The sequence below is a fragment of the Schistosoma mansoni genome, chromosome 2 (genome assembly GCF_000237925.1).
Source record: "Schistosoma mansoni strain Puerto Rico chromosome 2, complete genome".
NCBI classification, from domain to species: Eukaryota; Metazoa; Platyhelminthes; class Trematoda; order Strigeidida; family Schistosomatidae; genus Schistosoma; species Schistosoma mansoni.
This window is the reverse complement of record NC_031496.1, coordinates 13,485,795-13,503,856: the sequence shown is the minus strand read 5'-3', so window position 1 is coordinate 13,503,856 and position 18,062 is coordinate 13,485,795. Positions and strand designations below refer to the sequence as shown.

At 35.2% G+C, this 18,062-nt stretch overlaps 2 protein-coding genes across 2 annotated transcripts; both read right to left on the bottom strand.

The window, feature by feature from the left end:
- Positions 1–257: 257 nt before the first annotated feature.
- Positions 258–5,078, bottom strand: Smp_048830 (hypothetical protein; the record flags this gene model as incomplete). Its single annotated transcript, XM_018795756.1, has 3 exons — positions 5,035–5,078; positions 3,175–3,301; positions 258–429 (listed from the first exon to the last, which is right to left on the bottom strand). Exons 2-3 carry the CDS (start codon positions 3,285–3,287, stop codon positions 258–260), a joined length of 285 nt encoding a protein of 94 aa, XP_018650036.1. The 5' UTR covers positions 3,288–3,301; positions 5,035–5,078.
- A 9,259-nt stretch (positions 5,079–14,337) lies between these two features.
- Smp_148290 (hypothetical protein) lies at positions 14,338–16,446 on the bottom strand (the record flags this gene model as incomplete). The annotated part of the gene is made up of 3 exons (XM_018795755.1): positions 14,338–14,921; positions 16,199–16,289; positions 16,438–16,446. 3 exons carry the CDS (start codon positions 16,444–16,446, stop codon positions 14,338–14,340), a joined length of 684 nt encoding a protein of 227 aa, XP_018650035.1.
- Between the last annotated feature and the right edge of the window lie 1,616 nt (positions 16,447–18,062).

Sequence of the window (18,062 nt, the reverse complement as noted above, 5' to 3'; positions counted from 1 at the left end):
GACGCGACACATTATTTCATTATAAAAATCCAAACTAAAATTAATCAAAGAAACTGAAAGTATGCTTGGACAGGTGACCATTAAACTTGGGTATCTAATTCCCAAATGCACCCCATTTACGCAAAGCACTGAACAAATGAATCACGTTTACATATTTTAAAATTCCGAATTATTTCGTTAATTTTTTTCCTTCACACCTAAAGTTCTAACACTAATTTAAACGAAAATTAAAAAGTCGAACAAAACGAGATGATATGTTAATGTTTTGCTTCACTGGACCCGCCTTTAAGCCATCTGTCAAATTGATTTATTAGGATCGAAACTGCAATTCCTAGAGCTATGCCATGAGGTAGTTTTGCAAGAAGTACTTCTCTGAACAGCTGAGGGCGAGTTTTGTAAATTTTCGGTAAATACTGCCAAGCATAATTACTGAAAAATAGAAAATTTAAGGAAAAGACACTTTATAGCGACAAATATTTGGAGCAATCTATTATTTTCCGTTGACAAATACCCACAACACTACAATCATAAAAAATGGGTTATTAACAGTAGAGAACCTCAATGTCGATGAGAAACTGGTAGAATTTGGACTATGGACTAATATGTGAAATATTGGAAAACGAAATAGTTGTTCAGGAATTTTCCAAGTTGTTCTTCATGATTTCAGTTATTATGTAAATCACGAAGGACATAACAGAATTAGAAAGTATAACATATTTGTTTAACAAAACATTATTCCGAACCTGCTTTTCAATAAACAATAGACAGTAAACATCAAAGGGATACTTTGAATCTGACTCCAGTAAACAGAATCAAGGGTACTTGTAGTGAACAATATAAATTCTTTATAACGACTACGTGAATTAATCCCATACACCTATGTATTTGTCTTTCTTAAATATTCACTTATAACTTTGAATGGTTTTATAAATCCACGCATAGACATATGTCTATCTTTATTTACAAGTTGATCGGTCACCTATCGATTTGCATGTAATTGGTATTTTTTTGTCTGATATAGATGGCTAACACTTAACTGTCTTTTGACTGGCAATAGTCGGAAGTCATACTTTTATTTACTTATTATTTGTTTGAACAAATAAATATTGGTACAAAGGGGCACCAGATATATATGAGCCACACTATCATTTGGTTTGTATGAGGGCTGTGATACTGCCCAGGTGCCCAGACTGAAGCAGGTGGTTTTCTTAGGGGGCCACACCCGGAGCCTTTGACCTAACGGACTAGTCCATAAGACAGTGGAGCGACGTCAGAAGATGCAGTCCCATGGTAGCCGGTGATCAACGGTTGGTTCATACGCCATTTGTTCCATCAGGATACTGGAGTCCATGTACACCATTGGTTTGGAATCAGGGTTTGCCAACTACCGTAGGTGGACCCTCCATGCCCACCAACCAGGTTAACGTGCCGGACATCCGCTTTTCGTCTTCTCAATTTCGTAAACAACAACCCCGCCGCGAGAAAGCACTGAGTAAGACTTCCCTGGCAGTGGTTGTATGCACGTGGCCATGTAAGAACATTTCGAGTCATACTACATTAATCTATCAAGTTTTACCATCTGTCTAGTTCCCCATAAATACCTTGAACAAATTCTTTCGGAGCACTTTGTAGTTGGCTTATAAATACCACTATTGTACAAGTGAGGTTAGTCAATGTTTTTAGCTGAGAGATTAAATGGAGAATTATATTTCATAATCACTTCATTATTCAGAGAGTCTAGGCGCCGGTCACAAAACACTAAGTATATCTAAAACGTTATTCTGGCAACTGAAACTGGAAAATTGTAGGTAGTTGTTGGTCATCTACCTTTTCAATCCAAACTGTTCAAAATATGAAAAACGAAAGTCATAGTTTCGAAGATGTATCCAATTTCGATCCTTTGAAAAAAAATTGAACAGTCAATTGGTGGATATCTAGTTATTTTAACTTGCATTCATTTTCCGTCCGCTTGCATAAATATTCCTTTTTCTGTGTTATTTCAAAGTGTAGCAAGCTAGACTGAAGTATAATCTGAAGTAATTGTTGGGATGATGTGTATCATTGAAATATTATAGTTAGTTCCGGAATTTAGTAAGTTATGGGGAACTCAAGAGATGAAGAAAACAACAGTGTATTGATACATTTCATTAACTACTTCAAACAAAGCACTAAATAAGGTCCTAACAATTGTATGAGAGCATTCACTCAACCACGTGTGCACCATAACTAAGAAATATGAGATAGGGGAAAAATATTTATTTTCCAGGGAGTTCAAGGCGTTCGGGCCGATTGGTTATGTTTCTATGTACCAAATTGATGGAATCAGCTAATAATTAAAGTAATAACATAAAATTTCTACATCCAACTCAGTGTAACACCAAGTGGGAAGGAAATATTGATGACCAGGTGTAACTAAAATGTAAATAAATAACGTAGGAGCCGCTACGAATATACATCAAATAAAATTGACACATTTTGTTAGACACAGGAACCAACAGGAAGAAAAGCAAGAGGGTAACAATACAGTTAACTATAATATTAGAGAACTAGTAGTAGAAGAGGAAACAAGCAGTGGCAAGTGGTGTTTAGGACTTTTTGAATAGTGAAGAATGAATTTTTCAAAGTAGTAATCGTTTTGAAATTTTGACATTTAAGGTTTCCAATTATTGACTCATTATCTCCCGAATCAGAAACAAGGAATGTGTACCTAACTCAGACCGATTATTAAGAATTTTATGTACTTTTATTATTTCTACACTTGGCCATCCTTAACCTTCTTGCAACGGACATTGCAGTGACTCAAAATAGTGGGCAAATTTATGGTATAATAGTGTATAAGAAATACTTCAGTCAATTTATCCCATGGATATTCCCACCATCATCTAGTGATGTGCCCATCTTTGCTTAGTATGATATAATCGAAAATAATGCTTACTTGTCAATTTCGTAATAAATGACAAACGCTTTGAAAGTATCCATTAAAGAATATTTGTAACTTATACGTATCTACTACTTTTGGCAATTATTGTACAACGGTATAACAGAATGTAGTACATTTATCACAATACATTAGCTTTGGTGTCACAAACAAAAATGATTTATTTTGACCAACTATGGTAAAAATTAGCCAATACATACTGACTTTTCCAAAAACGACGAAGTTATAACACCTACCGAGCCCATGGATCTTTCAAACCTAGTTTGGCCAGTTTTTCAACGTGCTCTTTCAAGGGAGGAGGATCAAGAGTATAAGTCTTCCAGTCGGGGCACTTCCAATTAATTTTCATGTTTGACCAGTCAGCTGTATGGTAAAACAAATATTATAAGAGTAACTTTGAACTATTTGTGATAGTGCGAGAAATACATAAAAAACAACAGTAATAAACAATTCACAAAATGGCGAAAAAAGTATCTGTTTCAGTTGTCATACTTAATACTATTATATCGGGAGGGAATTAACTAGATGAATGAGAGTGGGTCAAAAACTTTGTCAATGGTGTGAATTCTCTTAACTTATGCACAAGAATTCAGTTTACTGGTAAGAAATAGTTACGACTGCTTTCCAAAGTTAGAGAAGTTTGACCCATGTAGAAACAGAACAAGTGAAGGACAAAAACACGTCATCGATTACAAGGAGCACGTGTAACCTGCCATTAACAGAGTAAAGAAGATGACAAGACTAATTTTCAAATCTGAAAAGGCTTAATCTGAAGACCAAACAAACAGCAGTTATACTAGCAGACTAAATGAGACAGAGTTATCAGTGATCCTAAACTGGCATGCGAATATTGTCCACATGTTCCCGGAACAACTACTTTAAGCTTCTTAAACTACGATAGAAAACTTCAAGTTCACTCAAATTGCCTATCGTACTCAATCAGGTAAGCTATGTAAGCTCCAAAGCCAGAATATGCTTGTGAACATATAAGACTAAAAAAGCGAATCCCAGGCCTAAGAAAAGTCTTATTGTTAACTTAATCACAGTATAAAGGATTTGAGATACTTATCCCTGGATAATTGAAATTAGCTACTCTGACTCTTTCGTTGAAATGGTTATAGACGTTTGGTTCTGAAGTCAACACCACTTCTATTTATCACATTGCTAATACAAGTTCTACGATTTACTAGACCATAAAATCAGCACTATAAAGTTGAAGTCAATCATTCCTTAAAATATCACTAGTGATTTATTTCAATTGGTCATTTTTGTGAAATGACATCTAGATATTACGGATCTCAAGAACTTCAATTGAAAAATTTGCACGTCACGATACGGATAAGACGAAGAAGCAATCACTTCAGGGAATGATTTCGTCCGGATCTGATCACTTTATTTCCGATATTTGGGAATATCGAACACTTTTGTATCGTTAATTAGAGGATTTAAAGGAAACTATGTTACTTCAATGGCGAGTCATGGACCAGGTATATTAGAATGATACAGGTTACATGAAAACCCAAAATAAAATATGACAACTAATTGTGTTTAGGCAAAGCTCAAGTATATTGGCCAACTAACCTGGTTTGATAACAGTCTCTAGGTCAAAGAGCAGTTCTAACGAAAACGCTAACTGTCGATCATAAGCTTCTCTAATTTCGGTGATGTGATAACAGGGTATTTACAAAACAAGGTGATTTTGCGTAGCCAGATTATGTGGCTGCATTTGAGCAATAAACCCATAAATTAGGAAAAGCTATCATACGACGGGATCCATAACGGCACAGAAGCTGATTACTTTTCAACTCGTTCTTTAGCAAAACAGAGATATCTTTTAATTATCGACTGGACTATACAAATCTTAGTTAACGGTGAAAATGCCTATGTCGATATAAATGAAGTAACAACTGAACAATACAACTAATACTGAAAGGACGTTCGTTGAGATATCTTGGTGAAGAGTAGTAAATACATGGGCGACATAATTACTAGTAGTCATCTGTAGCTGTACTTTGTCAAAAAACACACGGTAATAATAGAAACACAACACAAGATTTATCTACTACCTATCCTTGACCACAATAGCAGCTACCTACATCCTTACGGCACGGCAAAAAAGTCAGAGCCTTACAAAGCCGCCCGCCGTTTCGAATTAACGACCTTGAACGGCCTGATAAGGGGCGGCATTCCGTATTTGAGTTGCTGATGGTCTGATGGGTGTCCATTGGATTGCACGAATTTCAGGTTTTCTCATATGTGTGTTGTGTTTCGCTGCAGTAAATTCGCGAAATCAATGCGAAGAGCGTTAATTTAGCTCTCTCTGAAGTGTGGCGCATATCTATCTGGTGCCTTTTTGTACCAATATGTATGTGTTTAAATAAATAAAATCACCCAACTAAACCTCGCTGTCCTTGTTTAAAATTTGTTTAGATCCACAAAACAGCGTATTGAGAATAACTTAACATTCAAAGGTACTCTGAGTTTGCGTGAATAGTTGTTTTCCGCAAGAATTAGGACAAAATGTTGAGTAATCGGTAAGTCTTAAATGTTTGTAGTACTTTCTTCCGGTATAAAAATATTATCGCAAGAAATAACTTTTTTAATGATAATTAAGTGTTGTTTGTACTGATTCATGTTCAAAAGACATTCTAGTCGACTTAAGCGAGGCCTTCCAAAGCATAATACTAAACAGACGTTTCGAAAGCTGGATTGAATTTAATAGTGTCTTAAGAGAGTTCCAAAAAGTATGAAAGAATAATTCCATCCCTTCTCAGACTACCCATTACCTTACCTACCTAATTTATGCGACTAATATGATTCAAAAGCTCTCGATGCCCCAATGTAGGAAACTAGGCATATTTAACTAACGAAAGAGAAATATTGGTAGATTATAACGAAAAGTCAGTTTGGGTACTGAAGAATATCTAAATTTTCCTCTTGAAGGACTCGTCGGAAGTCACTTGGACCACCTTAGCCAACAGCCAATTTCAGAATTTGACTACTTGTAGAGAGTGAAGGGTTATAGAGATTAGTAAATCCCCAAAACAAATGGTTCTGTAGGTCTCGGCATTGATGACGGTCTTATTAGTTTTACTGCGCACACCAGCTGAGATCGTTCTGTCAAACATCCACACCAAATCACGCCGTGCTACGCATCCCTTAAAACTACTAGCCAGCTTAGATCAGACGCTACTCAATATATCGATAACTTGGTAAGTATGTCTCCATGCTGCTCCATTTCTGGCTTCATATTTAATTGGACTGGTGACCTTCAGTCAAAAAGATGTTATGGCTAAGTGTGTTGTCGAAATCCAAATACTTGTGGAATCTCAGGAGTGTGTCTACGACTTCTTCTGCTATGTTGCATCTCTAATTTACCAAATTTTGTGTTGGACTGAGCCTAGTTAAGTATTCACCAGAGTACTCACAAGTTTTTATGATGCCACAAGTTAATAGGTTACATCTGTAAAGCCTATCCTCTAATGGGTGAGAATCAAGTGGTTTCGAGTGTGTTTTCATAACGTTCGAAATTTAGTTCTCAAGCTGATTTATTTGTTAACATTTGAATAAACTCCTATGCATCCCTATCCTTTTGATGCGATGGAGGGAACAATATGTTCCCATCCTGTAAATGGTACTGAAAAAAACTGTCAAAGATTAAGTTGAAAGTCCTACTGTCAAACTAGCCACAAATGTGTTTCAACATTACCTGTGCAAGGTCCGCTCCAAAGATATATTTTAAAGAGTAAGACCAGAGCAAAAGCTACCAACTCGCGACACCACTAAAAGAAGGTTACTTGAGTTGTACGCGTACTCTGCTGTATGTCTCACATAGACTACTTCGCACTGTGAAGCTAACCGATATGCCACGAAATCTGAAGTGCATTCAGATTTTCCTGAAGTACTAACTTCTCATCTTGATTTCAAACGTCACTTCTATGTTTAACAGGTGGGAATAAGTTCCTGTTACGAGCCATGGGAGACCCTGAAACAACTTAGGTTGGTTGGTTATGAGTTGACCGTTAACACCTGAATGTCTAAACATTATATCTCAAGTATTTATTCACTTCCTCATTCCGTATGGGCACAATATTTCTTATTATTTTATGTTGGGTGTTGGAAGTTTTGTGTATTTGAAAAAGATAACCTCGCACTCAAACGGTTCTGTTCCATGGTCTAAATAAATACCTACCTACCACAAGTATGGTTTCTTCTGTCGATAGAACGAGAGGTACCAGCTGACACGAAAACCTCACTTCGTAGCCCGGGAAAAAGCAAAGTTTGTCCCGAGTTTAAAGGGTCTTTTATTTGAATATGAAGTGAAGTGACTCAAAACCTAATAGGTTGAGCTTATTGATTCGACAAATATGACTGGACCTATCAGAACGTGTTAGTTGTGTCCATAAATGGCCAATCAAATCGTTGTTTAAGCCCCCCACCGAATAGATCCCTAGTTAGAGTTAGAATTAGCTAAATTACGCTTAGCTCATACAGGAAAAGAAATTGGGTTAGAACAGTTACGTCAAAAGGAAAGAAAACATTATGATTAGGTCGTGGCTCACAAACTGATGTCGTACGAGTCTTCAACTGTCTCGCGCGCAGTTGATATTCCTCTTGAAAAATATTGGATGACAATGATATCTAAAGCTTTAGACCTACCAGAGAGATCATAAGGTTTGATGGTAATACCATGAACTATTGGGGTTCCATATGGAATTTCAAAGATTGTTTTGATGAAAGCGTTGAATCTCGATCTAGGTTAAACTACTTGATTCAGTATTGTGATGATGAAGCTAAGGCCACTACTGTTCATTGTTTATTGCTCGAGCCAGGCTATCGTAAAGCTTTAGAGCTTCTCGAGTAAGCAACCGGTCAGAAGCGCATAGTCGCCCATGCATTTGTCGATAACATGTTGAGCATCCCTGCTATTAAGGGGACTGATCCAGATAAAGTAAGAAGGCTATTCTGTGGAATGCATATTTGTGAGCTAACACGCGCAGATGAACGATGTATCCGATCTTAATTCTACGAAGACCACCGAATGCATGTTCTTAAAACTCCCACTACACTTACAGAAAGAATGGTTTAAAGTTGCATGTGGAATTCTTAAGACAGGCAGAGAGCCCTCATTCAAGGACTTTTGCCGATTTATGAAGGAGCAGTCAGACATTTCTAATACTAGATATGGATTACTTGTTAGTGGTGATCATTCTAATCGCGACCTTGATTTAGAGTATAAAGCGAGAGTGTCGTTCACTAATATTAGTGGGTCTGACGTTGTTCCACACGTAAGAACAAGGACTCTTGGGTTGTCACGTTTATTATGTACTGAAAACCACCCCTTAGACCAATGTGAAAGGTTTAGAGATAAGGATTTTAATGAAAGGATAGAGTTTCTATTGATGAAGAAGCTGTGTAATGTCTGTCTGAGAGTGAACCACATAGCAAGAAACTGTTGAGCACCGAGATCATGTGCCATTGAAGAATGTAGCTGGAGACACCATAGCATATTGCACGGGAAGCAGGAAGAGCAGAGAGAATGTAATAGTAATGCTCGCATTAATACTGAACTATGTACGTAGGAAAGTGTCAGGCGTGTTCAGAGATAAGTAGCATTTGCAACAGTACCTGTATTGGTTAGAAAAATGGAGAAAGGGTGGTACAGACTTGCTCTTTCCTGGACAGTGGTTCAGACGCTTCGCTTACTACAAAAGATCTAGCTAGAAGGTTGGTTTTAGAGGGAGTGTCCAAGACGCTTTTATTGAAAACGCTCTATGGCTAGTCCGCATTTCGTTGCAAAGAGGTTCAACTAGAAGTTTCCTCCTTAGATTTGTTTTCATTATCCAGAATTCCAAAGGTATGGACAGTTGAGATATTACCTATGTTACGTAGGATGGTACCAACGACATCTCAGATGGCATCGTGATCTCACTTGCGCGGTGTCACCCTCCCATGAATTGGCAATGAAGACGTCGAAGTACTGATAGGGTGCAATATGCCTAAGGCACATGAGATGAGTGGGAAGATCTAACGAACCATACGCTATAAAAACTCCTTTGGTGTAGACGTCGACTGTCAGCTATATTTCATCAAGTGATTGTCCCACCAAAGGATCGCGATGGCCTTAGATTTCTATGGTGGCCGCAGGGTGATGTGCGAAACGAACTAGAAACCTATAGGATGATCGTACGTTTGTTTGGTGCGACCTCCTAACCAGGTTGCGTAACGTTCGCTCTAAAAAGAGTCATCCTAGATAACGAGGCTAGGTTTCCCAAATATATTATGCAGACAGCGAAGGAACAGTTCCACGTTGACGATTTATTAACCAATGTTGATACATTAGAAGAGGCTAAATTAGTATATTCCCAGCTGAAGGAAATGTTATGTTTATGGAATTTTAATCTAACCAAGTGGTTCAGCAACAACGTTGAATTAGTGAAGTTTATTCCAGAAGAAGTCTGCATAAAAAGAAATGTGGACATTTGTTTGTCTGTGAAAACAAATAAAAAGACCCCAGGAACGGAGTGGAACGTTTGAACTGATAAGATCTCCATGGTGTGTGAATTCGATGCGACTTCTACAAGGAGAACCATTTTGTCGTACTTAGCATCTATATTCGATACCGTTGGGTCTATGGATCCACTTGCTTTACCGGCTAAATTGATTTTGCAAAATATTTGCCTAAGTGAACTGTTACTGCCTATATGTCTCCTACCAGAATCGTTCAAACCAGTAGCTATTCAAATTCTTTGTTTTGAAGATGCCTCAGAATTTGTATATGGTTATGTGGCGTATGCTCGTTTTGAAGATGTCTCTCGTCAAGTTCATTGTCCTTTTTTATTAGCTAAGTACGATGTTGCCAAGCCAAAAACTGAAGCACCATCTGCTAATAAACCCAAGTCAACCCCAAGAGTTCCTAAGGAAAATAAGTTCACCAAGTCGGAAGTCAAGACATCGAAAAAGCCAAAGGCCACTGTAACAAACAAACCAGTAACTAAAACCCTGAAGAAGCAGACAACACCTGTTCACCGTGGTATCTTACATGGCGTTGAGAAAGACGCCTTTGTACGAGTTGTGAATGAGAGTAAAAGTGCACCTGGCAGCTTTAAAGGATCCATTGCTAGACTTGGACAGATTATGTGTAGTTGGAACAAGAATAAGATGGCGAATGCCCTTTTAGAAAGAGGTTGTAAATGGCGCTTCAACTTTCATAGAGCTAGTCATCGAGTCAGCGTACGGGGACGCATTATAAAGTCAATAAGACGGATTCTACAATCACTACTGTTTCAAAAGGTATTGACGGACGAGTCTTTGGAGACGTTTTTATTAGAACTTGGGGGATTACTGAACAATCGATCACTCGTAAAGCTAGTTAATGACTGTGATAATCTGGATGTACTTACGCCAGATGAGTTATTATTAGTTCATAGAGGTGTATCATTCGAAGAAGCTCACACGAGTAAAACGTGCCTATACAATAGAAGATGGGATGAAGCGCGAAAACTAACCAACTTATTCTGTAACGGATGGTCACGAGAGTACCTAACACCCCTTCAGACGAGATCCAAGTGGTTGAACATGAGAAGAAATCTACAACCTGGAGATTTAGTGTTAGTAAGCGATACTGGCTCACCGAGAAATCTATGGCCGAAAGCTATAGTTGGACGGGCCGATTGTGGTCCAGATGGACGATTCAGAACAGCTTGATTGAATACAGCGACCGAGGAGATCAGCCGGGGTATACGGAACCTATGCTTATGGAAGAAGCCGATAATGTGAAGGCGACAGTAGTGAAGCCTGGACATGGTGTCGTTTGTGTCCTATGAGGCTAGATGTTCACAATGTGGGATTTCGACAAGGTGAATTTTTAAACTGTTGTCCACTGCTTATTTTCCTAGTGTCATGTGGGTATTTTGGAACATGAATGAGTCCTCTTCGTTTCTTATGGTCCCCAAAAACTTTAGTTTTCTCAGAATAAGTTGGGGTAGTGATCTAGTTTTATTTCAGAGGTCGTTACCAAAAATTGGAATGATGAGTGGTCCTAAAATTGTTCTCTGAGAAACTTCTGACGTCTACACCCTCCAAGTCTCATGCATTCTACTTATTTCGGGTAACAATATTAGGTTTAACTGTTAATTCCCGAGTCAAGAAAAAAGTGATTTAGTAATATCCAATCTTTTTACCATCATTATAAGGATTACGTGTGATACATAAGCGATAGCTTTCGCAAAGCTTAAGAATATGATGCTTATTGATAACGTTTGGTTTCACAAGGCTGTTTAGAAGTTGCATACCAAGAGAAGCATGAATGTACAGGAAATTCACTTTCAAAGTGCTTGTTGACTTTACCTAAGAATTCTATTTTTATTTGTATATCACCTCATTTCAGATCTAGAAATGAGACTACCACTGATAGAATTACAGTTACGCTTTTCCCAGTTAGATCATTCAAAAAACGATAATACTCAATAATTTCCTTATAACAATGTAACATGATGCAGATGATACTCCAAAATAGTTAATGAAGAGTAATTTTTCCAACAAGTTACAGACACATGATAAAACCTGATTATCACAATAAGAAAAAATATTCCTATCAGTTAAAGAATAATATCCTATCCGAATAAGATTGAGTTAATTGAATCCGCTCCAAAGATAAATAATCAATAATGAATAATGACAAACATCCCTAAAACAAACAGGAGACGTGCTTCAAAATCAACCACATGAAACAGAGCAATCATTTCAAAAACTTTCAACAAAAGTATGACAATCCAACATATTGAGCGCCATGAAAGCAATATTGAATAAAGAAAACAATATAGTTACGATTCAGAATTTGTATACAGTATGGTAATGATAGCTGCAATCAGTCTTAAAAATGAGAACCAAAACACAAAATACACATGACACTAAAAGAAAGATTATAAACTATTGGTCATAAGAAGAACAAATAGTAAATACTTCATATTTGAATGAAATCTTTTTTTCTTTAGACAAGTTTTTTTTATTGCTTTTATATAGGATTTGTTATTTTTGCACTGAGGCAATTCATCTATTCACCATTCCAAATCACTAAATTTTATGGCTTATAATGATCTGTGAACAATAAACTAAGTTGTATTTGACATGAATTAATCATTAATTTGGCAAATAAATGTATGTATGCACTATTATATCATTAATCATCTACGACCGATAGATATTACTTATATGGATACTTAAAAATGTAATGAAATTCCATAGAAGATTTGAATAATCAATTTTGTATGTTAATCTAACGTTAAATCAATTAGGTCCCAGGCTAACTACATCATTTGTATTCATTAATGCGTATCTATCATACAAATTTTATTTTCAATTACAGTTTTATTTCCTGTTAACTATAATTTTAATCTAATAATACCTTGGAATCAATTACTACTGTTTAGGCTTTTGTATATTCATAAAGGTGACATACATAAACATCTATGCCCGCACTTTTTTAGTTATGTAAATAAGGCAATAAGTCTTCATAGATTTGTTACCTTTTAAATTCAATGATTATGATTATAATTACTTAGAACCTCAAGCCAAACGACGATGGGTTCTAGTATATTTTCCTTATAAGTATCCCCGAAAATAATCTAGATGTAATGAAATCCATTCATAAAATAAAAACTAAATAAGCAAAGATAGACAGTGGCTAGCAGTGGAATCCAGGACGCGCATTTTGTCCTATTTGGGACTCGTCAGCTGGATGTACCTGCATCCCAGAGTTGATGTTCGCTCTGGGATTCGAAGTGGATAACACGGTGGCGTTTCAAGCAAATGGTACTGGGTTCGAGTCCCAGAGTGAACATAAACTCTGGGGTGCAAATATACACGGCTAACAACTCTCAAGTATGACGAAACGTGCGTCCTGGATTCCACTACTAGCCACTGTCCATCTTTGCTTTTAATGCTTGTGAATTAAGGCTATATCGAGGCACTACGCACAGTATGCACATATGCCAATAAGAGACTGATCAATTGCAGTCCTAAGCATTAATGGGAAGATTCAAACAAACAATATCAAGTGAATAAAAACTAAATAAGTTCAAAACTATTCAAGAAACTATGTAAGTGAAGGGTAGTAGCTTCTCGTTAATGTTAATAATCAATTATATTTGAATGTTCACTAAATAAATGAATAGAAAATTAAAAAGTAATTACTGAGATATTATGTATTTTATCATAAAAATTCTTTAATATAATCAAAATATAGATTTGAATAAGGTGAATCCTTTTACAACAACAATATGAATCTATTTTATAGAATGTAACAAATGTATATAAAAGCACTAGCATTCTAGTACATTAATAAATTAATTCACGTAACCGTATTGTAGTGAACATGAAAACGAGTGAGGACAAGCGAATGTATATAGTAAATAGTTAATTTGCAAACTATTAATCAATTGTCTCAATCTTGAACGTTCCTTCTGCAAAAATCAGTCTCCGATTATTATTGTTCATGCATTTTCATACCAGCTGAGTCCCCTTTCCGTTCTCCCTTATCGATATTCTACTGAAATACATTCAATGCCCGACCATCGCTCTATACTGCTTATGTGGATATAAGTAACCCACACCACAGTATAAGTTCTCCTGTATATTTTGCTAGTTATGGCAATCAGGAATTAAGATCTTAATTTTATAGGCAGGTAAACAATCTACAAAATCTATGTCATGTTTATCGTTTTTAGTTAAATATTCTTCATATAACTGTTTTATGTTACTATGAAAAAGCAACTTTGATCACTAACTAATTAGACAGAAACAAGCACATATTTCTTCAACCATAACACAGAAAAAGTCTGTAAATTTTGTAATTTTCTCATGAAATTTAAATACCAAATTTTCTTACTGTAAGAATGGCTCGTTGGCAAACTCAAGGAAGCCTCAGGAAGCCCAGAAAGAGCCGAAGACATTCCATCCAATCACCGCTACATGAACATTTTAGGATGCCGACGTGTAGCTCTCCTATCGGATGAATAGGAAGGCCCCCCCCCCTATGTGCCTATTAGCTGTTCGAAACGATGATTTACTTTCAGCCAAAAACGATAAATACATGAGATTTTTGTACTACATTTGACACTGTATGGAAATAACATTCCTATTTACTAGTCTTCTGTCTTCTGATTTTGTGACTTAGGAGGGTTCTAGCGTTTGAATACTCAAGTATTACGCAACATACTAAGAATTTAAGTTCGAGATATAACACCTACATATTTATTTAATAAATAGAGAAATATCTTATTCACCAGCATACTTTATTTCAGTTGAACAATATATGACAATTCATGATTTAAACAAACTAAGATTCATGTGAATAAAATAAAGAAAAGTTAAAACAAAACAACAAAAACAAAATCTTTTTAAGCGGTTTTTTTAAACAATATTATTCGTTTATTTTGTTTTTCATTATTTGAAATTTTATCATTTTGATTGAAATAATTATTCTCTTTATTTATTGTTTGTCTTATTCGTTCATCATTTCTAGGATCTTTATATACTTTTGGTAATGTATTCTTCCATGGTACTGATGCTACAGCTAAACGTGAACATTGTAATAATTTTTGTGAAAATAATTTATTATTACGAGTACATAAAATAGGATGTTCATTATGATAACCAGTATAAAAACATTCTTTACATAAAACTATATTTGAACAAAATAAACAAGTATAACGTTCACCTGACCATTTCAATTTTTCACATAATTTACATGGAGTTTGTAACCATGTATCATTTAATGTTTTATGTTCAATAGTAGGTGGTTGTATTAAAATATTTGGTAATTCATCAGCTTTACAAAAATTGAAAAATGAATTCAATGGCTTTGAATCAGAATGCAAATGAGGTATAGTGTAAATTCGACAGATTTGACCATTATCATTAAAATATTTAGCCATAGTTTTCAAACATGATTTTGTTGTGATTTGCACAAATTTGTTATCACCTGAAGATTTCCAAAGAAAAAAGAACAAGAAAATATTACAGTAACAAAGGTCATTGTAGAAAATCCTAAGTGATTAATAATTAAAATCATTTTTAGACTTTTTTGTGTAATTCGTTGTTTTATGGCATCTCATATCCATATATAACTCTTTCCTCTGGTAGACTTATAAAAAGATAATATAGTTGAGGTCATGAGTCAATTGAAGCTAGACCACCATGGAAAACCTGGAAGCACTGGACGGCTGACGAGTTCCACAATAGGACGAAACGGCCTTCCAGTGCTTCCTGGTTTTCCATGATGTTCTAGATTCAATTGACTCATGATCTCAACTATATAAAATTACTAAAATCTCCACAAAACCCCCTTCTGGAAAAGATAATAGTCAGTTCTTAGCTGGACAGAAGTGAACTAACGTTGGTTATTTCTTAATATTCATTTTCTTATCATTCGATGATCATTCGCTAGCTGATGTGTCATATTTTGTATGCAAAATAAGTTCTGATTACCTTAGAATTTATTAAGTTACTATGTTTTTTGAAAATTTATTCGCTTGTGAATGGAAATTATTTCCGCGAGGAAATTAACACATGTCAGTCACTTGAATAATTTCAGCAATTCAACTGCGATAACAAATGTTTCTATATCGTAAAAGGGTCATCATTATAGGTCACAGGTACTTAAATTGTACTAAAATTGTATTTTCCAAGTAATTCACATGTTTTAAAACAACGAAAAGAAAAAGAACCATTACATTGATAAACAAAATAAAGACAGTGGAACGAGAGGGAGAAAGATATGAAAAATAGTTTTCATGTCCAGTATGAAGAAGAGTAGAAAAGTTATCGAAAATGATCAACAATATAAGATACAGAAAAGTGATGTGAAACATATTTATTCAGTTGACGGCTGTTTAACTTTAGTAAATGATCGAAAGCTTCACTATACATGAAGTGGGCACTGATGATGTTGTTCCGAATGACAACTAAAGGTAGACGATTAAGCGATATAGTTCAGTGAACTAAACAACATCAGGAGTAATTACAAAATGATCTGCAGAGATTCTTAACTCATTCTTATTATTTTCATGTTTATTCGCCTCAGTTCTGTATTCAGTTCGTTTACAATTTGTCTAAACAAACTATCCTTTATGCATCCACTCTGTATTTTGACTTTATTGTACCATATATCTTTTACACTATACTTTTTGATTGATTAATTATTATTATGTATTACGTCAGAAGTAATTGACTATGTCTACAAGTAACTATCTTGTGTACTTGAATGAATATCGTACTTTGAAATTTTACCATACACTTCAAGACGGGATGATATGTAATTCTTTTTTTCTACTGAAGTTAAGAAAGCAAACTGAAATATAAACAAGAAAGTGAATAGAGAATGAAAATGCAAAATGTAGCCTAATGTAAGAGTTGGTGAATTTCAAGTTATTGTTAACCAAATAAATAATCGCCAATTACAGACATTTGTTAGACTTTATACAGCGTATCGAAATTACCTGAACCATCTTCTAAAAAATCTCATTTTAATAAAATAATTTCACCATTGGTTGATATAACCTGAAAAACCATTGAAAACAAAGTATCACTGGCAAGCCTTTTCATCTAAGTTCGGTATACTACAATTGTGAACGATCATAATAAAACACATTATCAGACCGAAAATTCCTGGGCCTCATTGTTAGCACAAAACAGATTAATTACTCCGTCGATATCAAATTGTCTATATTTAGCGAATCTGATCAATTGTTGTTATTAAAGGAGTATTATTCCATCCAATCAGTTAGTGGCTACCCAACTCTAAAAAATAAGTGACCTCATAGGTCATAGTTTTTACTGGAACTTTTAGAAATCTACATCGGAAATAGCCATTAAAAAAAGTAACGAATGATTCACTTCTATAGTTGTCCTGGATCTATTTGATTCTAAGATTATATTGAAATACCATGACTGGAATTAAGTCGATAATCCTAGCAATTACTTTTATCATTTAACTTCTCTAATGATCATAAAATGTTCAAATACGAATGATCGATCAGTCTGTGTAGTGCAAGTTTACGCTAACTAATAGGAAAATATTCATTAAACTCATGGTATTCATAAAGTGAAATATTTATGTCCATATCCTACAAAACACATTGTTCTCTCTGTTCGTATGTTTATATGGATTTCCCATGTTAAAAACATCAAGTTAAATTCAGTCATTTGTTAGGAATTTATATTCTGTGATAAAGATACCTAGTCTCTTAACATAATAATTTCCATAGATTTGACAAACCTTCTGTTAATCATATGTTCTCTTATAAGATGACCATATTACATACAGATAAATTCTAATGATCATTAATAACAAGAAAGTCTTATCGTCTATCATCTTCCTTACAAAATAACTACTTTGTCACTATGCAAACAAATACACGTATGATATTTCAGTGTATTTTCTCTTCTCTCAAAATTCCTATTCCATTAGTTGATTATATTTTAGTGTGATCCACTAAATTCAATTCATTAATTGTCTTATGCTCTTGTGAAAACATTTTTTTCAAAAAGAAAAAGAAACATCACTTTACATTTAATTAGTTAATAATTCTTATACTACTAATTTTGAGTGAAAAAATATTAAAGAAATAAATGTATTGGACATGTATAAATATAATTAATACAGTTCTAGTATTTTCATGGTTGAAATCATGAGTCGATTGAAGATAGACTACCAGGGAAAACCTGGAAGCATTGGACGGCCGTTTCGTCCTGTTGTGAGACTACTCAGCAGTGCTCATCCACGATCCCGCCTCGCGAGATTTGAATCCAGGACCTACCAGTCTCGCGCCAGAGCACTTAACCACTAGACCACTGAGCCGGCATCCGATGGTGTTAATGTCTAACTTCAACCAATCCACGAAGTTGAGAAACTGTTCACCAATTGTCTTCAGTGAGTTGATATCTCACAACAGACGTGGTTGAGCTCCACTAGTCACTGCTTCTAGTCACAGTTCTAGTATATAGTAGATGAAGTCACACCTACACTGTATACATCTGTCAATACAGTCACATCACAGTATAATAAGATATGCTTTTGTCCATAATATAACGATATTGAAATATATCGTACACTGATTTGCAA